This window comes from Pelobates fuscus, chromosome 1, assembly GCF_036172605.1.
Source record: "Pelobates fuscus isolate aPelFus1 chromosome 1, aPelFus1.pri, whole genome shotgun sequence".
In the NCBI taxonomy this organism is placed as follows: Eukaryota; Metazoa; Chordata; class Amphibia; order Anura; family Pelobatidae; genus Pelobates; species Pelobates fuscus.
In genome coordinates, this window is record NC_086317.1 from 68,281,759 (window position 1) to 68,305,124 (window position 23,366).

Sequence of the window (23,366 nt, forward strand, 5' to 3'; positions counted from 1 at the left end):
CCTTGTGTTACCTACAAGTGTTCTACAAAATAAACAATTATTGTTGAGAAGTAACCAGTACACTTTCTGGAATCTTCCCAGAAGGTTCCACAGTGATGAAGCATGCAATGTACAGAGTCAGAACGTAGGTTCAAGTACCACCAAGGAAGGTTTCCCGACAGTACCAGGGTCAGAGGTTGGTTGTCTGCCATGGTTCCCTGTTATTTTCTAATTAAACACTTCCTGACTCTGCACCTTGGTTGAGAATCAGAAAGTATTGTATGGTGGTGTGTATGTGAGGGGTGACTGTAGTGGGGTGATAAGGTCCCTGGTTTCCGCATCAACATGCTGCCCTGCAGGCATCCTCTTTGCAGGCCGAGTCAGTCCTGTACCTTACTCTTGGCAGACTGCCGACAGGTCCCTCCTTTCTCCTTGAGTACTGGCTGAGAATAATGTCCACTCACACACCAACCTCCCCTGCAATCATACTGTTCACTCCTTGTTCAGGTATACAAACACTTCCCTTCCTCCCAGTGAGATAGTCAATGTACATTTTCCCACGGCACGGCTTATTACACACATTATGCCCTCCCAGCAAAGTTGTCATGGCACACTGCTGGCAGCACTGCTGTTGACACAGGTTGGTATGCACACTCTTTCTTCCCTTCCTCGGTGAGGCTGTATTTACAAACTTCTGCATGGCACCCCAGGCACACCTACATCAGGCGCAGACTCATTCTGCTCTTCCAACAAAAACATAGAATATTAGAACTCTGAGGTAAAGAGAGCAAAAAACAAGTTGCAAGAGAGTGCTGAGAAAGGACAGCAGCTCCATTAGCCTGCCCTTCGGTGGGTCCCCGCTAAGTTCTCGTGCTTTTTCTCATGGTTTTAGCTCACCTTGTGCCATTACAAAAAGAACCAGGGTCATATGCATCTCAAACGGATTACACCCAAAAGGGCAGAACAGATCCAAAATGCAGGCCGGGTCTCTCTGCACAAGAGATACAGCAACCCCAGACGATCGTTCCAACCTTGTTAGGCATCATCAGTGAGGTATAGCCGATATCCCTCTAGGCATCGAGAGCAAGGGGTCCACATCTGGATTACCGTTTAAACTTACAGAGAGCAAAAAACAAGTTTCAAGAGGGTGCTGAAAACAGACAACAGCTCAATTAGTCAGCCCTTTGATGGTTTTAGCTCATCACTCTGGGGTAAAATCTTATTGAAACTCAGTAGCTTGCCCTAGGGCAGGGATAGGCAACCTTCGGCTCTCCAGATGTTGTGGACTACATCCCCCATAATGCTCTTACACACATAATGCTAGCAAAGCATCAAGGGAGGTGTAGTCCAAAACATCTGCAGTGCCGAAGGTTGCCTATGCCTGCCCTAGGGTTAGTCCCCACTCATGTCTTAATTTTTTTTTGCCATTACTAAGAAAACCTATACCATTTCCATATCAAACTAATCCCACCCATAAGGGCAGTCCAGAACCGAAATGCCATCAAGTTATCTCTGCACAAGAGATACAGCAACCCCTGATAATCGTTTCAGAATTATTAAGGCCTCATCACCAGCGAAATGTAGCACAGCTCCAAAAACTGATCATTTATCATCAGATCCTGCAAGCACTTTCAAGGTTTTAATCTCCAGCCTTTAGTCCACTTTCAGAACACTGTAGTCAGTGTGTCCACAACTGTATGCTAGCTCTCTGTGGAACGTTCCTGCAAGCTCCAGAATTTCTTCCTGTAGACCTCAGGGTTGAGGTTGTACATTTCCGCAGTGCAGCCTTAATTGAATCATATTTCTCATCAGACTTTGTTGGCAGCTCTGCAAATGCTTCTGAGGAACTAACCTCTAAGACCAGGAGTAAGATACTTTGCCCACTTGCCCGTTTTCAGCTGGTATGGTTCCTGCATGTTTTTTCAAAGCGGCGCAGGAACACATCCAGATCTCCATCTTTATCCAGAGTTTGGAAATTCTATCCACATTTTCTAATTCCACAAGAGGCAGTCAAGGTAGTCGAACTCTCCTACTCGGACAGTTTTCTGCAAACCAGGTGCTCTGAATCCTCTCTCTCACGCAGCCTGGTGTTTCTCGCTCTCATGATATTTTAAGACTAACTATAGGTGTATGTTTGTATCTGCTGAGTACACACATTTTAAAATATTTTGCAAATAAGGGTCCAGGATATCTCCAGAGATTGGTGAATCACGGACCATAGCTGCAGGTATCTCCTATCTAGGTTAACTCTCCCTCAGCAGTGTTTGAGGCAGCGCCTCTGTTGCCTTTTGCATGTCATAGTCCCCAAGAGCTGGAACATGCTCCTCTTTCATTTACCCATGACAGGATGACAGATTATCAATCTCTCCCGGCAAAGCTCGTCTAGCGCTGTCTGTGACTGTGTGCTTGATACTCCATTTAGCAAACTGTACTAGTTAAAAAAATCATAGCAGAGAAAACAGAAAAGGAGGAAGGTTCTGTGTAAATATTTTATGCAGTATGCTGCATATATTAAAATCCAGCCTTTGTAAATTGAGACACAATTTCTTCTAATGCCTGGATTCAAACATAGAAAATCGAGGAAACATTTAAATCTCATACAAAAACAAACAAAAGGAAAATCCTTGCACTCATTTTAGCTATCCCACCACTATGCAACCATTTGTCACAAACCCCACCACTCTCAGGCAGACACGTAAGTTGCTTAAAAGTCACTGTTTGTCTGCACTAGACCAAAAATAATGATGAAAGAATTAACTTAAAGGGACACTATAGAAACCCAGACTACTTAATCTCTTTGAAATGGTCTGGGTGCAGTATCGTCCCTGTCCCCTTAACACGGAGCGGAAAACATTGCAGTTTTAGAGAAACTGCATTGTTTTACATTGCAGAGTTAAGACTGCCTGCTGTTTCACAGAGTTTAACTCCATGAAACCACTCTCTGCATAAGGACATCCAGCGTCTTCAAACCCCATATGAAAGCATTGGTTCACTGCTTTCATATATGGAAGGCCTAATGCATGCGCGGTGCTTACTCTGCATGTGTATTAGGTTCCCCCTCGCAATGATGTTGGAGGAGGTGGAGACGGAGCTCTGGTGCTAGTATAAGGTGAATGTTTGAAGGGTTATTTAACCCTTTGAGTTCCGCGGGGGAGGTTACAGGTGCAGAGGGACACTAAATTGTTAGAAACACAACTTTGAATTCCTAACACTACAGTGTTCCTTTAACACAAACCACACCTCTAAAAAGCGGACACCACCAAGGAAATTTATAAATGTGGAAACTTAGGTTACTCCACCAACATGACATTTTTTAAACCCAAAAACACAGATTAGTAGAAATGACTAGGAAACCACAGTAATATTTTATACATTTCTTCTGTAGGAGAAAAGGGAAGAATTTAATAAAGGAACATTTGTTATTAAAAACAATAGTCACGGTGCATACCGATATTATAAAAAGGTTACAAATACATTTTACATGCACCAAGAAACAGCTAAAATAAAAGGAGAGACAATGAACCTTAGAACCCTACTACTCGCTTTACTAGCAATGTAACAGTCTTTCTTTCCAAAAAGAGCTTTTGGTAAGGGAAATGTAAGTCCTCTCATAATGGATCCCACAGTTCTTTAGGTTTCCTCTGGATTATATTCATTTCTCTTCTTACCCCAGCAAGGTTTACTTAACACAATATATGCCATATGAGATACACTGGGATGTCTACTTTCACAAATGATAGGGACAACAGTCAAACTACTATAATGTCCCAAAATGAGACAAAGGCCCATCAAATCCATCAATCAACATTCCGACTGTAAGGTCAGGACACTTCAGATTCAGCTTTATTATCACTGTTTGCTTTTGTGAGTTCTCACACAATTTTTTTAGGACTTGACAGCTGACACAGTCTCGAAGTCTCTAGGTCCGTGGGAACATGTCAAAGTGGCATCCACATGAAGACCCAGGACTCAAGGTTTCCCAGTAAAATATTGCTCACAGCATAACACTGCCTGCTTTCTTCCCATAATGTACCATGTTGCCATCTTTTCTCCGGGTAAACAACGCACATGGCCATCCACCTGATCTAAAAGAAAGCACAATTCATCAGACCAGGCAACCTTCTTTCATTGAAAAGGTTTTATTTTATAGGCGTTCACTCTGATAAATAATATAGGTGTAACGAGTATATACCCCTACACGCAGGATCCAGCCCTAACAGATGACAGTACAGAGGAGAGATACGTCTACCGGACCTTAGAGTGGCCGGACTCGACGTAATAGGATAAGACAGAGTCAGGAACGATCCGAGGTCAAGGGCACAAAGAGACAGCGTAAACGAAAACTAGCCGGGGACTGGTACACAGGAATCAGCAAGCCGGCAAACAGTACAGAATAGGATAAAGCGAAAACGAAGTCAGAATACAAAGCCAAGGTCAAATACGGAGAAACACAACTGAACACAACAAGCACTAAAGGGAACTGTAGCAGAAACCACGATAGGGCAAGGAACTAAGGGAAAAGGGTAAGTATAAGTAGCCTTCAAACTAATGTGATTGGCTCCTGTCACTTCCACTCCCCCAACAGGTAAGTGTATGGGGTGATTGGCATGACAGGAGCCAATGGGAGCCTTTTTGCAATTTAGGCTCCCACTGTCTCTTTAAGAGCGCGCCCGAGATTCGCGGCGCGCTCTTAGCTGCAGGCGGGACACGTGACCACTTCTCGCGGTCACTGCCCGCCCTCCTGTCAGAACAGTCGGACGAGCCGCGCGCGGCTCGTGCAGCCGCAGGACCGCGCGCGGCTTGAAGAGAGGACCGCGTCCGGCCCCCGGATAAGGTAAGTACCGCTACAGTACCCCCCCCTGAGGACATGCCCTCCGGGCGGGCAGGACCAGGCCTGGCAGGAAAACGCGAATGGAAAGAACGTACAAGGCGGGGAGCATGAACAGCGTCCGCAGAAATCCAACTGCGCTCCTCAGGCCCATAACCCTTCCAATGTACCAAGTACTGAAGCCGACCCCTAAGAAAACGAGAGTCAATAACAGCAGATACTTTGAACTCCTCATGACCCTCCACAGAGACAGGAGGGGGAGGGGGAGTATGCCGGGTATAGCGGTTGTGTACGTAAGGCTTCAACAAAGAGGTGTGAAATACATTGGGTATACGCAGATTCTTAGGCAGACCCAAGGCATAAGAAACGGGATTAACCTTATGTATAATGCGATAAGGACCAATGAAGCGGGGAGCCAATTTCATAGAAGGCACCCGGAGGCGAATATTCCGTGTGGAAAGCAAAACCCTGTCCCCCACAACATAGGAAGGAGCCGCTCTGCGATGCTTGTCAGCCTGAGCCTTCTGGCGGGCAGCAGAGTCCACCAAAGAACGCTGAACCTGCTCCCAAGTATTACGCAAACCAGCCAAATGCTCATCCAGAACTGGCATGCCCTGAGAGGAGAATGCAGCCGGAAGAACAACGGGATGCTGGCCATAGACAACGTAAAAAGGGCTTTTGCCGGAAGAATCATGAGTGGCATTATTCCGAGCAAATTCAGCCCAAGGAAGCAGGTCAGACCAATTGTCCTGATGGTGAGACACAAAACAACGGAGGTACTGCTCTAGAGACTGGTTGGCACGTTCAGCAGCTCCATTAGACTGGGGATGGTAAGCGGAAGAAAATGAGAGGGAAATACCCATCTCCGAACAAAAGGCTTTCCAGAACCTGGAAATAAATTGGCTACCCCTATCGGATACAATAGATAAGGGAATACCATGTAATCGAAACACTTCTCTAGCGAAGATAAGAGCCAATTCCTTGGAAGTGGGCAACTTGCGAAGAGACACAAAGTGAGCCATTTTGGAAAACCGATCTACTATCATTAGGATGACTGTGTTACCATTCGAAGGGGGTAATTCAACAATAAAATCCATTGATAGATTAGACCAAGGTCTCTCGGGAACGGGCAACGGATGCAACAGCCCACAAGGAACTCTACGAGAGGTTTTCATACATGCACAAGTAGTACAAGCACTTATATAGTCAGTAACATCCTTACGTAAGGTATCCCACCAGAAATACCGAGAAACGGCTGACACTGTTTTGGAAATACCAGGATGTCCAGCAGTCTTAGTATCGTGATAAAGTGACAGAATATCCCGTCTCTCGGGAATGTCAACGAACAATTTATCATTAGGCCTCTCGCTGGGTGCCATGCCTTGTTTCGCTTGTATGGCCTGCAAGAGGGACGAGGAAATAGACAATATAGTAGTTGCTATTATCCTGTCTGGGGGAATGACAGGAGTGACATCAATCTCCTGTTTGTCAATAGTCTCGAATTGTCTGGACAGAGCGTCCGCTTTAGTGTTCCGGTCACCTGGCCTATAGGTGATTATATAATTAAAATGAGACAAGAACAGTGACCACCTAGCCTGCCTTGAAGACAATCTTTTAGCTTCGCTAAGGTAGGATAGGTTCTTATGATCTGTAAATATGAGAATAGGATCCTTAGTTCCTTCTAGCAAATGTCTCCATTCTTTGAGTGCTAAAATGATAGCAAGGAGTTCGCGATTACCCACATCATAATTCCTCTCTGCCTTGGACATTTGTTTAGAAAAGAAGCCACAAGGATGCAATGGCTTGTCAGGAGACTCTCTTTGGGATAAGACAGCACCTACCCCTATATCGGAAGCATCAACCTCAAGTATATATGGCAATGAGGGGACAGGATGCTGTAAAATAGGGGCAGAGGCGAACGTAGTCTTAAGAAAGTCAAAAGCCTGAAGTGCCTCAGTAGACCAGACACGTGTATTGCCATCCTTTTTAGTCATACGAGTTATAGGCGCTACTATAGACGAAAAACCTTTGATAAAACGTCTATAATAATTAGAGAACCCCAGAAAACGCTGGATGGCTTTCAGACCTTGCGGCAGAGGCCATTCTATGACTGCAGCGAGCTTCTGGGGATCCATCCGAAAACCCTCGGCGGAAATCAAATACCCTAAAAACTGGACCTCGGACTGGTCGAATAGACATTTTTCTAATTTGCAATAAAGACCATTAGCAAGAAGGGTCTTCAGAACTGTTGTAACATGTCTGTGATGAGCGTGAATGTCTGTAGAATATATTAAAATGTCATCCAAGTACACAATAACAAATGAGTGAATAAAATCCCTTAAGACATCATTAATAAATTCTTGGAACACTGCTGGGGCATTGCAAAGCCCAAATGGCATGACGGTATACTCATAATGACCTGACCGAGTGTTAAAGGCTGTCTTCCATTCGTGGTCCTTTTTAATACGTATCAAATTGTATGCTCCTCTAAGATCTAATTTGGTGAATACCGTAGCATGTTTGAGCCTGTCAAACAATTCTGTTATTAGAGGTATAGGGTAAGCATTTTTGATGGTGATCTTGTTAAGACCTCTATAATCAATGCAAGGTCTTAAATCACCTTCTTTCTTTGATACAAAGAAGAACCCCGCTCCAGCCGGAGAAGAGGATCTTCTAATAAATCCCTTGTCTAATGACTCTTTAATGTACTCCTCCATGACACGGTTTTCTTGAACCGATAGGGGGTACACCCTGCCCTTAGGAGGTATAGTACCAGGCAACAAATCAATAGCACAATCGTAGGGTCTGTGAGGCGGTAATTTGTCAGCCTCTCTTTTATCAAAGACAGTCTTTAAAGTTAAATACTGAGAGGGTATAGTCGTAGATAAAGGAGGAACAGTAGGAACGTTAATAGAATTCACAGGCGTGACTTCAATAGTACATGACTCATGGCAGGCTTCACTCCATGATTTTATCTGCCCTGTCTCCCAGTCAAAAATGGGATTGTGGGCACGTAACCATGGATACCCTAACACCAACTGTGAAGAGGGAGAGGTGATGACCTGGAACCGAATGGTTTCATAGTGTAGAACCCCTGTGTACATGTGTAGCGGTGCAGTCTCGTGAGTAACAACTGGAGATATCAATGGTCTACCATCTATGGCCTCAACGGCCAAGGGTATCTCCTTCTCTCTGATGGGAATATTGTTTCTCTTTACAAAACCAGAGTCTATAAAGTTCTCGGCTGCCCCAGAATCAACCAGGGCGTCTATGTTTTCAACTATACAACTCTCTCCCATATGTAAAGAAACAGGGAGAAGCAGTCGGTTAGGAGGCAATGTAGGAGACTTAGAAATCACACCCAAGGCCAGTCCCCTATAAGGTCTTAGGTGCGAGAGTTTTCCGGGAGCAGAGGACACTCCTTTACCATATGGTCTCTCTTACCACAATATAGGCAGAGTCCCTCCCTTCTCCTATGTAATTTCTCAGTATCTGAGAGTTTGGCAACCCCTAATTGCATAGGTTCCTCTTCAGGTACTTTAACACTCTCCGGTATATTAACTCTGGGTTGAATAGGTGTAACAAAACGTCTATTCCTGTTCTTAGTATAGAGCCTGTCACGAATCCTATTATCTATATCGATGAGGTAGTCAATAAGGTCCTCTAAGGCAATAGGAAGCTCCTTAGCTGCTACCTCATCCAATATAGAGTCTGATAAACCTTCCATGAAGGCCGTAGTTAACCCATTATTGGTCCAATCGACCTGTGAGGCAAGGGTACGAAACTGTATAGCGTAATCAGCCACAGACCTAGAACCCTGTTTAACCCTCATTAATGCTCTAGCGGCATTCTTAGACCTTTTCATAGTATCAAAAGTTCTGCGAAAAGCTGTTAGGAAACTGTGAAAGTTATGCACCATAGGTCCATTAGCCTCCCAAATAGGGTTTGCCCATTCAAGTGCTTTGTCGGTAAGTTGGTGCATAAAGAACCCAACTTTAGACCTCTCTGTGGGAAATGAACGTGGATACATTTCAAAATGAAACTCTATTTGGTTAATGAACCCTCTGCATGTCTTAGAATCCCCTCCATACCTAGGAGGAGGCGTTAAATGTGCTGTAGCGTTAGGCATAGTCGATACTTCAGGAAGCAGGGGTGCAGGAGGGTTAGGTGCGGTTGCTGGAATGGTTCTAGCTAAGAGCGTCTGGAGAGCCTGAGCTATTTGATCCATACGGTGATCCTGCTCTACAAATCTAGCCTCATGGGTCGCCATCTGTTGAGCTAAATCTGCGGGGTCCATGGCCCTATCGTAATGTAACGAGTATATACCCCTACACGCAGGATCCAGCCCTAACAGATGACAGTACAGAGGAGAGATACGTCTACCGGACCTTAGAGTGGCCGGACTCGACGTAATAGGATAAGACAGAGTCAGGAACGATCCGAGGTCAAGGGCACAAAGAGACAGCGTAAACGAAAACTAGCCGGGGACTGGTACACAGGAATCAGCAAGCCGGCAAACAGTACAGAATAGGATAAAGCAAAAACGAAGTCAGAATACAAAGCCAAGGTCAAATACGGAGAAACACAACTGAACACAACAAGCACTAAAGGGAACTGTAGCAGAAACCACGATAGGGCAAGGAACTAAGGGAAAAGGGTAAGTATAAGTAGCCTTCAAACTAATGTGATTGGCTCCTGTCACTTCCACTCCCCCAACAGGTAAGTGTATGGGGTGATTGGCATGACAGGAGCCAATGGGAGCCTTTTTGCAATTTAGGCTCCCACTGTCTCTTTAAGAGCGCGCCCGAGATTCGCGGCGCGCTCTTAGCTGCAGGCGGGACACGTGACCGCTTCTCGCGGTCACTGCCCGCCCTCCTGTCAGAACAGTCGGACGAGCCGCGCGCGGCTCGTGCAGCCGCAGGACCGCGCGCGGCTTGAAGAGAGGACCGCGTCCGGCCCCCGGATAAGGTAAGTACCGCTACAATAGGCAGCAGTGGATCACACAGGAATTCCCAAAACCTTATATATTGAACCAAAGAAAAACAAAGAAACACCACGCCAAAGTATAATATTAGCAAACCATATTCCTTTCAGGATATTCTGAGGTTCATAACGTCAAAAGGAAAATAGAAACAAATTATAGCGTAGTACAGTTAAGGGTAAGTGCAATTTGTTTAGGTTCGTGTAGGCAATTCACTCACGTTTTTTAGAGCTAACTAAAAGCTACCGTTCGTGTATTAAGCATGAACGGTATAATCCCAGTCTAAGGATACATGGTGGTCTAGATCAATGGTTCCCAACCCAGTCCTCATGGACCACCAACGGTCTAGGACTTATGTATTTCCCTTTTTTATTCCAATAGAGATGCTGACAAAACCTGGACTGATGGTGGTCCATGAGGACTGGGTTGGGGACCACTAGTCTAGATGATAGAAGTACTCCCAGTTGGATGTTTCTTGTGCAATATAGAAGACAGAAACAGAAAGATACTCCAATGGTCAATTAAGTACAAATAAAGTATATATATGGAAATGTACTTACACTTTCTAGAGCAGGACTTGCTCTAGTATAATGAGCATAAGGTGGTGTGATCCCCAAAATGGGATGTTGAAGATACCCAGGAAGCAGGATAAGGGTAAATGACTAGGTACGCATGAAGAGTATTGAAGTTACCTTTATTGTATAATTAAAATAAAAAGAAAACAAAGTAAAAGAAAGTCCAGTAAATACTAGGAACCACACTTTACATGTTTCTCCTCTCAGGGCTTCATCAAAAGTATAGCAGGATACTGTCTAATATATCCCAAACCTTGCCAGGTACCATGGTAACAATACAATACATTGTATTCACTTCATCTGTCAGTGGTTTTAATGTTGTGGCTGATCAGTATAGTATCTGAAGTGCAGGTGTACTTCCAAGCTAACATTTTATGACACTACACTCTCACAGATGCTGCACCATTAAAATATCTCTTAAATAGCCCTCAAATTTTCATTCTCCCACCTTCAATATTGAAATCTTTAATATACACCAACTTTTGCAATTTTGTTTTCTTTTCAATTAACTGTTCAGCGAATGAACACCATATATTAGTGGTTCCCAAACTGTACCCCCCAGGGATATGAATCAGTTCCCCTAAGGGTACGCAAAAAATAAAAAAAATCGGTACTGGTAGGACTACAGTTGGTGCAGGCTCAGGAGAGCCCATTTGGTGGCTCAAGCGCTTAAGGCATGCGTTTATATGGACATGGTCGTACGCTGCAGTGCTTTAACAGTGCAACTGCTCCCCTGTTATTTTGCAGCGCTGAGAGGAAGTGAGAGCCTGGCACTTCCTCCTTGCTAACACAGCCATGCAGGAGTGAGTGATGGTTGGGGGGAATAGGAAGAGGGGGCTGGACCGGCAGTGCATGCTCCTGACTCTCAACAGTCCCAGTCAGCAGAAGCCACCCTCCTGCACCCAAATGGTAGAACACTGAAAGGCGGCTAGATTTTGACCGGTATGTGTTTCTTTGTGTGTCTGTATCTGTATGTGTGTCTGTATCTGTATGTAGTGTTTGTATCTGTATGTGTGTCAGTGAGAGTATCTGCATGTTGGTATATCTGTGTTTGTGCCATTGTTTGTATCTGTTTGTCTGTGTCAGTGGGTGTATCTAGATGTATGTCAGGGTTTGCTTCTGTGTATCCGTATATGTGTTAGTGTTTGTATATGTGTGTCTATGCATGTACATGTGTGGCAGTGTTTGTATCTGTATGTCTGTGTAATGTGTGTGTCAGTATCTGTGTATTTGTTTGTGTTAATGTTTGTTTCTGTGTGCCTGTGTATCTGCATGTGTCAGTGTTTGTATCTGTGTCTGTATCTGCATGTGTGTTAGTGTGTATCTGCACTGTATATACTAATATGCCTGATCAGGGGAGAAGCAGGGGAGCATGTAAAAGCAGGGGGAGTCTGGGGCAGAGTAAAAGCCGGGAGAAAAAGAGGAGATGGGGCAGAGAAAAATATACATTTGAAATGACAACAACTATATCAATTACAAACATTTTGCTAATATGAGGGGTCCAATGTATGGAAATGGGCTGTCAAGGTGTACACAAGTGAAATAAGGTTGGTAAGCGCTGTCATAGATTAATAAGATTGGCAAAATAATATGTTTACACAGCTACTGGCAATATCCTGTTTGTTCACTCTTCTCATTATCAGGGAGATCACTACTGCCACCTGCATCCTCTCCCAGTTAGCCAAGTGGTCCAGAGCTAGCCCACAGCTCATCAACAAAGCCCCACCAAGGCAAAGCACGGGGAATGCATGGAAGTCGGTGATCATTGAGAGATACACTGTTGCACTCACCCCATGCAAGCTCCGCCTCTTCCCACAATCCTCGGGCTGAGGAAGATAGGGGAGGATGTGAGCGCAGGAGGTGGTTGAGCAGATCTAGGAGGGGATGTGATTGCAGCAAGGAATCTGTGTTCTATAGAGCTTTAGAAATCTATAGATTCATCATAGCAGCAGGGGGAGAAAAAAAACCCACAAAAGAGGCTTTGGGGGTGGGGGGGAGTTTAAATGGAGGGTCTTTTTAAGTCTGTAACAGTAATTTGTAGGAAATAACTAATCTGCCTTCTGAGAGAGCACTATAGCTAGAGGCAGATCTATACAATCCCAGCTGTTTAACATCTAAAGCTGAGAATAAAAAAGGGCTATTAGTATAAAGTAACAGCTACCCCATGTTCGGTGCAGTCGGAAGGTATATTGATGTATCTATATGATATTGCTACATATGACAGATAGAGAGTGACAGTCATCCTTTTAGTATTGTGGGGAGAGGGGACATCTGTCTCTCTTGGTTCCTGGGAGCCCTGATCATCTGCCTTGTGTGGCCCCTGGGCTCAGGATGAAGGATCGCACCCGGGAGCTGCGAGCTGTGAGTATACTCAGTTTATTGACTATTTACTTGTTGCATACTTGGTGATGGTGGCATTGGTACCCTATTCTGCATAGCTTATTGTTTGTACTTTCAGTGCCAGAATGGGACACCCTGCATCTTCAGAATGCTCTAGATGGTGGACTACAACCCACATTACACTCAGGCAGCCGTGAATACACTGTATGGGCGTCACATGAGTCATGAGCCACAAAAGTCAAAGATTAGAGCCATCACTGCTTTGCATTATATACACGTACTGGCGGCGTACGCCTGTGTAATTACAGTATGTCTTACCATCTGTGAATGTACATCAACGCTGCACATTGTGTGTAATTAACCTTTTAGGGGGTCCACTCCTATTGAAACACTATAGGGCATTCACAGAAAAGTATTGCTCTCATTTTCTATCTGTGAAATCATAGTAGTTAAATGCAAAAAAAAAATTAAAAAAAATTAAAATATGAATTCCCCCCCAATAGGGTGTTTTCAGATCACTTTTAGACAATTGACAATGGGTTAATGTTCAGCTCCTGGACACAGTGTATGAGATAAAAGCATATATCACAGCATCCTCTGAAAATACAAAGTATAGATTGAGAAACACTAGCCATCAGTCAGGAGGTACATCTTTATCTGTGAGTTATTATATCTACCTCTTGGTCCAGCCCATTCACAATGCAGCAGCCTTCTTGTCAAAACCATTCCCCTGTGTATTACCAACACAGCCTGTTGCTCAAAGCATTGCTTGTCTACATGTGACCTGATCCTAAACCTCCCTTTAACCCCTTAAGGACCAAACTTCTGGAATAAAAGGGAATCAGGACATGTCACACATGTCATGTGTCCTTAAGGGGTTAAGTGCAGGCACATTTTTTTGTTAGCTTATCACATATTTGAGCCTGTTTGGAAAACCCACCAGTTTAGTGACTAGGAGCATGACAGACCTCAAGAACTGGAATCACATCTCTTAAACGTGCTGTGACATGAGGTGTTGGTGTATTTCTGTTATTTTTATAACGTTTAATGGATGGACTTGTGTGAGTGATTTCCACCATTGAGTCTTTTAGATGGTACGCTTGCTTGGGCAGGGCCCTTTTCCCTTCTGTTTCCGTGTGTCAAATGTTCTTAGTTTGAATTATTTGGCTTACTTTACCTATTGTACAGCGCTGCAGAATTTGTTGCCGCTATATAAAGAAGTTTAATTATTTTAATAATTATTAAGTCCTCAATAGAGTTTCCAGAACTACTGGCGATTTTTCACATAATCATGCTGTTGTCAGGAAATAAAAAAGTGCTGCTTTGCAGTATATATCATTCAGGAGTGAAATTTATCAATCAGAGGAATAAAAAAATTAATTAGTTTAGTTGCATTTCCCCATTGCTGCATATTAATTCTGCATTCGACGTGGCAACACATTTCATTTGCTGTCCATCAGCATGAAGATATTCTGTATATTTGCTAGAGAACCCGTCAGATTTAGCACTCCTACCATATACAATTGACTCCATAATGGTTAAACATTTTGTCATGGTAAAAAGCCCAAAGCTTTTTTAGCATTTAAAAATTTTTTTTTTAAAAATTAAAATCTATTGCTGGGAAAAGCTCCCACACCTCTTCTGATGTCACCAAGGGCCTCGTCTGGTCCAATGAAATGCTTCTCATAAAGAAGCTTTTGATTGGACTACTTCACCAGCTAAGAACGCATGCGCATGCTGTGAACAGGGAAGGGAGGTTTTAGGCTCTATGGTGAGTGAGTGCACCAAAGGAAGAAGGGAGGGTTTAGAGCAGTGGTGCACAAAAGGTAGATCTCCAGATGTTTTAAAACTACAGCTCCCATTATGCTTTGTCATTCTAAAGGCATGCAACGCATCATGGGAGTTGTAAATCTACAACATCTGAGGATATACCTATTGTGTACCCCTGGTTTAGAGCAAGCTTTCCCTTGCAGGGGCGCTTCCTGATGGGAAGAAGATTATTACAATTATCGCTAGTGCACTGTGCGCACTGACAACAGAGGTAATATTTTGCACAGATTTGATATTGGGTAGGTCAGAACAGAATTTTGTGCTGCCTAAGCCACGTGTGCTGGGGGTGTAACTAGTCCCCGGCACAAAAGTGATTATAAATCCGAATGTGCATCATTCGCTGAAACGCTGAACTTTCCGTCTCCTCCCAGCTCCTACCATGACCACTTGAATTCACTAAAGTGGTTGTGGTTGTTAGAGAAACACTTTAAGTCATAAAACTAACTCTCTAAAACAGTGATGTGTAATTTCTTCCCATCTGATGTTTGACGGTACATTTTTTAAGCTGGGAGAGCATCTTGAGAAGCATTGTTAACAATCATATGGGGTACCAAAATTACAGGTGCAGATCCTACCGAATGCCTAGCTATTGAGTTTCTCTGAGCTTTTGTGCATTCTCATATTCTCTGTTTTTGTTGCAATTGCTTCGGTACCCAGAACTGTTTGCCAGTGTGAGCTATACATTATTAAATCCTTAATGCATTCTCTGATACCGCCATCAGCCCTATAGATTGGAAATCACAGCAATGCCATCTGTGCACTGCACATAAATAACTTCTCCAAGTGAAATGACAGCACAATGTTTGCAGGCAAATATCTGTGATTACACAGCCTGGTGAGTGTTAGTAAATACACTGCCTTGTATACTGTCTTCTTATTTCTCTACTTGTTAAAGTCTTGCCATTTTTGTCCTGCATGTTCTGTGCTTTATTGTTATCCATCATGCACTGAACTGGTGTATTCACTTTACACCGCATTGTAATGAATTGAAAAACAAGTTGCAAAATTTTGGCAAAAATTCTTCAAATTTGCTATTATTATAGCATGCCTAAATGTTGTAGTTTACCACAATTTAGTGTTCCGTGGATGAACCCCAACGTTCTATAGCTTTTCAGATTAGAAGCATACTCCAGCATTGCGTCCCACTTATTAATGCAATGCATTGTCAGCAGTATGTATTAATAAACTGATTTTTTTTTTTGCACTTCTGGCAAAACATGATAATGCTCCCAATTATCGGTGATCACTGCTATATATAAAGCACAGCTGTATAAACATTGAGATGTTTGTAAATGTAGTTAGGTCTGACTATATCATATCAAAAGGGAAGGGACTCATTGCATTATAATCATTATTCATTATATTGCATGCAATAAATATTCAGTCAATAGGAATTGGGGATACACATCTTGATAGCTTTTCAACAAGAGCTTATGTGCACTGGCACTTTAATTTAAATTTACTTATACATACTTAAAAGGGGCTATATTCTAAACCACAAATGTGGATCTGAATTAGAAAATTAAATATTCATATTTCATTTAGAGCTGCATTATTACAGGCCTCCTAACAGTCCAACTTTTGTCAGGACAGTCGATTTCGGAGACCATTCTGCTTTGGTTCCCTAGTGTCCTCAATCTGATAACACCTGGGCAGTATTCTTGGGTAGCATAGCACATGGACATCATTAGATGTGCCCTTGCTATGCTACGGGCACTAAGACCATGCAGGGAGCACTTCAGCAGCACTCCCTGCATGGTCCTGAAAACTTAGGGCCGGCCAGGCAGCCTGTCAGTCGATGGGCATCGCTAGTGAACCCATTATTGGCATCGCTAGTGAAGCGGGTTGCATCAATGCCAACCTTTACACAGCACCCACCCTATCCCGATTCTTCTCTTCCAAATGTTGATAGGTGTGATGTTACAATAAAGTTCTGAATTCTCTTTAGCCATTGAAAAGTCTGCCTATTTCCCACATCCTGAGTGTTGCAGTATGTAGAATAAAGGAGCACCATAACCACTACAGGACACCACTCCCTTCCTCCACTGCAGCCTGTAGGCCTGCTGGAATCTCTCTCTCTCTGAGGTAAGCCCAGTGATGCAGGACTTCGCTCATTGGCTGAGAGCAATCAGATGAAGCTATCAGCAAATTACCTCACGCTGCAATGTAGGACATAGCTCAGGAGAGCTAGCAAAGCTAATTACAGAGGGCACATTTAAACACATTTATGTTATGTATACTCTTGCTGCTAGAACAATGTATCTGTATCTGGCCCTGACGGTCCCTGATATTCTGTGTTAACGCGGTTAACTGTATTTGTGACTAAACTAATAATGCTTTACCATAATGATGCAAGTTTGTATCTCTGAACATGATGCCCTCGTGCTTTTGCAAAATTAGTTGCACAAGAAAACGTTTGCTGGTGCACAAAACATATAACAACAATAAATCAGGAGTGTCTTATATGATTTCTTTATTTATTCAGTTTTCATGGGGCAATTACAGAGTGCAGCGTAGCAGGAAAAAAGCAAATTTATGAATTTTGTATGGTCTATTGGCTTCATATTATGAAAATAACCGATGTGCCGAGGCTGGCAGGGGAGGTCAAAGACACACTATATAACCCCTATAAAAACACGTTATACCCCTTGTACTCACACACACACACTACTCTATATCCCTGTAAAGGCACACAGTGTATACCCCTACAAAACCACATGCACACTAAACCCCCTATACAAACATTACCGCAACCATACACACGTGCTCTACAACTTCTATATGCATACACACTAAGTTTTAAGGCCTGTTTATCATTTATATTATTATTATTATTATTATTGTTAAATGTGTATTAATGATTTCCAGACTGGTAGTTACAATCATAAAAAACAAACTCAAAGGGACACTATAGTCATCGTAAGACTATAGCTTGATGTTAGACAGTCACTGGAGGTGCTTCCTATGTCAGTGCTGCACTGTGTGTGTGGATGCTCGGAATGGAGATCTCCCTTTATGAGGAGATGCCGATTAGCGCAGCTCATGCGCTTTAGACTCCCAGTGCTTTCCTATGATTGATCTCAGCCATGGAGGTGGGGCCAGCCACGTCAAGACCAGAGACATGCATGTTTGTATTCCTTACACTATAGTGTTAAAAGGACACTATAGTTGCCAAAACAACATCAGAACTTCACCAGACCTGTAGTCTCACTGCTCAATTCTCTGCCATTTTGGAGTTAATGCAGCCCTAGTCATACCTCCCTTACATAGCCTTCTGAGATCTGTTTACACTTCCTTTTTGCTCAGTCTGTTTAAAGGAACATTATAGGGTCAGAAACACAAACATGTAATCCTTACCCTTCAGTGTTAAAACCACTGTTTAGAATAATGAACAATAACGAATGGTAGTGTCATGGAAAACCACAAATGATGCACCAAGATAAATGACACAAAATGAGATAACACAAATAAAATGGGTAGATGCAACACGGGTCGACCCTCTTCCCTACCCCCCCCCCCCTTCCCCAGTTCTTTGGGGAACTGTATCCTGGTTCTACCTCCAAGTTCAACCCCCCCCCCCCCCCCCATACCAACCCAACCACCATTAGGAACATACAGTACATTTCTAACCAGAAACCAGCACAAACAGCACCACCACTAGAGCTCATCTGGAATAAAGAGCTGAAAGAATTAGAATATGTATGATGTAACAAAGTATGGTGTAACTTAAGAATCTTTCATCTCAAAACTGTGAACTGATAGCATGTACATATTGCAACGCTTACTCTAAACAATGTACCATGTTGGAATGTAAATCTGTACACATTGTAAAACCATAAAAAATTGCAAAAAAAACAACAAAACACTGTTTAGGTGGCTTGCCCCCCACTATTTAGGTGGCTTGCTGACCTGCCACCGATCCGCCTCCTTGGATGAAGTCATCAGAATTTTTCCCATATGAAAAGCATTGGATTCGCTGTGATTGTCAAGGAGGTGTGGTGGGGGTGAGGCCAAACCCTAGCTTGGCCAATCAGCATTTTCTCATAAAAATGCATTGAAAGCATTGGATTGGCTAAAATCGGCAAGGGGGCTGGGCCAAACGCCATGTTGGCCAATCAGCACCTCCTCATAGAGATGCATTAAATCAATGCATCTCTATGAGGAAAATTCAGCGTCTCCATGCAGCGTCTTACTCTGCAGCCCTGAGCCAGGAAGACCCTCCAGTGGCCACTTGGAGGTGTCCCTAGGGACAACGTAAACACTCACTGTCTTTTCTCTGAAACAGCAGTGTTTACATGAAAATGCCTGAAGGGAGCTATTTTATTCACCAGAACAACTACATTAAGCTGTAGTTGTTGTGGTAACTATAGTGTCCCTTTAAAGTTAAATTTACAGTGCATGAGATAAAAACCTCTGAAGTAAGTTAACATCTCAATGAAAAAGAAACCTTTTTTCCATGCAGGCTGCGTGAGTCACAACCAAGAGGTGTGTGGCTGGGGCTGAACCAAAAATCAAACCAATAATGTGTGCTATGTCATCTCCATTTCCTGCGTCAAGGAGAAGGGTGAGTACTTTCTTTGACACAGGAAATGGAGCTGACTTAAGCTCCTTCTTGGGGCAGAGAAAGGCAGGCGTAGGAAAAATACACAAGACAAAGTAGTCCTTACTTTGTCTTATGCTTTAAAGAAAACTAGATCAGAAATAAAGAAAAGAATAACAGATTCTGAGCGAGGAAGAGAAGAGGAAACAATAGGAGAAAGGTAAGTGACAGTGCAGCTCTCAGTATGAAAAAAATGTTAAAAGGGCACTATAGTCACCCAGACCACGTTATCTCAATGAAGTGGTCTCGGTGCAGTGTCCATGTAATTTTAACAATGCAATGTAAAACATTGGAGTTTTTAAAAACTGCAGGGTTTACATACCAGGGTTAAGTCCACCCTTGGCTGTCCATGTGACAGCCAATACAGGAACTTCCCTTGAACTAACCTAGTAAAACTTAGTCTAATGAACAAAAGCACCCATAGCATAAACTTTAGGTCTTTATTACTGCTCTTTGGGGAGCATTGGCGTAGGAGGCCGTTCCTCCTCCATGATGTGGCAAGAGACAGAGACGTAAGCAGCGCCAAGGTAGCCTCGACTCAAAAAAAATAAATAAACGTGAGTACATTTTTTTTTTGTACATTTCATTGAACATGGGGGTGGGGGAGGGGGACCTGTATTCAAGTAGGGCCAGCAGCACTATAGCAATCAGAATGCATGTTTGAATTCCTAATGCTATAGTATTTCTTTAAGAGGGCAGTAGTCTTCGGGTGCCAGACTGTGATGAAGGCAAAGTGTTACATTTAGTTCTTTTAGGGTTAAATCTGCTGGATAGTTAATATAATTATTAATTATATTAATATATTTTTTCCCCTCGGTTGACTGATGTACTTTAATAACGAAAATACCCAAGGTATGCATTTTAATGGACGTCTATAATCTATGAATGTAATTATTGCTCTCACTACATGGCTGAAATAATAGAACATTTGTGGGTGTGGAAACGGATAGCTCTTGCTGCTGTGTTAAAGATGCATGTTCGAGGGTGTGTGGGTGGTGGATGTCTGTTTAGTAGTAATGGTATCAAACCCTTACCCTTTCATTGACTTGAGCATCAAACTAGTTTTCATGTTGTATCTGCGCATATGAGATCAAAGTCCTTTTTACAGAATAGCCGTGTTCATTTCCTTTCTACTAAAAGTTACAGGCGTACAACTCGTGCATGCAATACTAGCACACAATACAATTAATTCTGTCCTGTCACAGTTAATCAATGTATATTTCCAAGAAAAGAAGCTCTGTTTCCCAGAATGCAATTGCCATTCTATACCTGATTGGTAGCTCAGTTTATTAAAGGGACACTCCAGGCACCCAGACCACTTCTGCCCATTGGCATGGTCTGGGTGCCAACTCCCACCACCCTTAACCCTGCAAGTGTAATTATTGCAGTTTTTATAAACTGCAATAATTACCTTGCAGGGTTAAGTCCTCCTCTAGTGGTTGTCTGTCAGACAGCCACTAGACGGACTTCCGGGTTCTTAAAACACGAAAAGTGTTTTAAACGACGCTGGAGGTCTTCATTCCGGAATCCCCATAGTAAAGCATTGAATAATGTTTTCGTATGGGGAGGACTAATGCGCGCGGCCATTGCCGCGCATGCACATTAGGTCTCCCACACTGGCTGACGTCGGCGGGGGAGGAGCATGGGTGGAGCCTGACCCAGCGCCGAGGGACATCGGCGCTGGATTCAGGTAAGTCACTGAAGGGGTTTTAATCCCTTCAGCAACAGGGGATGGGGGTCAGAGGGAGAGGGGCACAGCAGAGTCCTGCATTACCAGGAAAATGGATATGTTTTCCTGGCACTGGAAAGTCCCTTTAAACTGAATGGATTTCGGATTGTGTATCTTGGACTACAGTAATAAATGTATTAACCCCTTAAGGACACATGACATGTGTGACATGTCATGATTCCCTTTTATTCCAGAAGTTTGGTCCTTAAGGGGTTAAAGGGACATTCCACGTAAAATAGCACCAGCATGTTAATGTAAATGTATAGGAATAAGATTTCCTAAATTTTACTATTCCTATTACTTTAACGTTTTTGTTTCTCCTAACATCACTCCACCTATTGGGATTCTGGCATCAGAGTCTATTGGAAATATATGCATAAGCTAAACAAAAAAAAAAAAAAAAAAAAATGCTTGGAGAATAAATAATGAGACATATGGAGTCAGTTCTAGAGTGTAATGATGTTTGAATAGGGCCTTCTATACATCTTGTGTCTGTCAATATTAATTGTGTACATCAATGAATTTTTGTAAAATGTTTAAATATTCTTATTATATAACTTTATAACTTTTTAAAGAACTGTATAAAATGTCGGTGCTATATAAATGCTGAAGCTAATATAGGGGCACCGACAAAGTTCTTAGATGGAGTTTATATATAGGGACCACAACTAGGTCAACGGTAATGGCAAAATTGTCATGATTAGTTAATTTTTTTTTTTTTTGATTAACATGACTAAAATACAGCATGTGGATTTGCCATTCATGTGCGCAGCTTGTGTACACATAGATGTCTATGGGAAGGGATGTCATTGGCATCATCAAGTTTGATGATGGTCAATACAAGTTAGTTTTAGCCTTTGTGTCAGGATTTTGTACTTTTTTATTTTATATTTTTATTTTATTTCTTAAAGGATCACTATAGGGTCAGGAACACAAACATGTATTCCTGACCCTATAGTGTTAAAACCACCTTCTAGCCACCCTGAGCCCCTCATGCCTCCCTAAATATAGAAATCTTACTGTATTCAAGCCTGAAGCTGTAACTCTGCCTGCTGTTAGACTCAGAAAAAAAACAAGCAGTCTGCTGACATCATCAAAAGTGGTAGCCTGATCCAATCACAGTGCATCCCCATAGGATTGCCTGAGACTGACAAGGAGGCAGATCGGGGCGGAGCCAGCATGATTCAAACACAGCCCTGGCCAATCAGCATCTCCTCATAGAGAAGAATTGAATCAATGAATCTCTATGAGGAAAGTTCAGTGTCTGCATGCAGGGGGAGGAGATACTGAATGTTTGGATGCATTTTAGGCAGCCATGAACCAGGAAGGATCTCTAACAGCCATCTGAGGAGTGGCCAGTGCAGTTATCACTAGGCTTTAATGTAAACACTGCATTTTCTCTGAAAAGACAGTGTTTACAGCAAAAATCCTGGAGGTAATGATTCTACACACCAGAACTATAGTGTCCCTTTAACCCTTTAAGGACACATGACATGTGTGACATGTCATGATTCCCTTTTATTCCAGAAGTTTGGTCCTTAAGGGGTTAAAGATTTAAAAAAACAAAAACTTTACATTTTGACAGCGTACTAAAATTATGGATTTCCCCCTCATTATTAATGCTTTATCAGATGCATTCTTACTTTGCATATCCCTGTAAACATTTCTTCATGAGTGATACTTTTTGATGTGATTAACGTTTGACGTCTTACATTTCTGTAAGAATAGTGTAATCTTTTTTTTGGTGTGACACATATCGATCACTACATATCTTGATAAACACAAGTCCTGAATATAAATTTTTTTTATTTTTTTTATTTTTTTTAAATTAAGCTCTTATCTCCCGTACAGGAAGAACTCTTAATGCCACATTGAACAGTGAAGTTTCTTCCTTGTTCAGCTACTGACGTAAACTCAGTGATATTCAGATTATCTAAACTGTGCAAACTTTGGTGAATCATTTCCTCTAGCAAGGGGCAGGTGATCTCATTACTTGAGTGGATATCAGACTACATCCCCCATCATTCTCAGCCAGCAACTCTCTGATTTTACAAGACGGAAACGGTTAACTGTTGTGTATCAAGAGCTGCACAGCAAATGCTTACTGTCTAATCTTTAAGGTTTGCCAAATGAACTGAGCAATTAAAGCCTCTGAACGTAGGGATCTGATACGCCTTCTGATTTTAACTCAAGCCAGGAATTGGTTGAAATGTCTATGTAAGAATCAGTGAGCTTGTGTGCTTGCATGATGTAACCTGTACTCATTCCCCCTGAAATGACCACTAGGTTTCATTCATTCGCAGAGGCATGAAGCTAAATTAGGTAAATTATTTAATTATGCACTATTATGCAAGACCGGCTGAATATATTATTTTGTAATCTATGGTTAGCACTTTATGTCACATTTATCAAGGCAAGAATAGATGTAATTCTGAAACCGTGGGGCAAAAAATGTGACAATAACTTTTAGCACTTTGCACACAGAAAAGCGCCTATTTTGTCTT

At 42.5% G+C, this 23,366-nt stretch overlaps 1 protein-coding gene across 2 annotated transcripts in view; it reads left to right on the forward strand.

Moving 5' to 3' along the window:
• The first annotated feature begins 12,201 nt into the window (after positions 1 to 12,201).
• The window catches only part of STX1A (syntaxin 1A), an 88,913-nt gene continuing 77,748 nt past the window's right edge, over positions 12,202 to 23,366 (forward strand). The window contains exon 1 of one of the 2 annotated variants that reach the window (XM_063449496.1): positions 12,202 to 12,724. In XM_063449496.1, coding sequence (XP_063305566.1) covers positions 12,695 to 12,724 — 30 coding nt within the window. In that variant the 5' untranslated portion in view covers positions 12,202 to 12,694. The remainder of the gene's footprint in view (positions 12,725 to 23,366) is intronic. The other variant, XM_063449487.1, reaches the window with a different exon arrangement.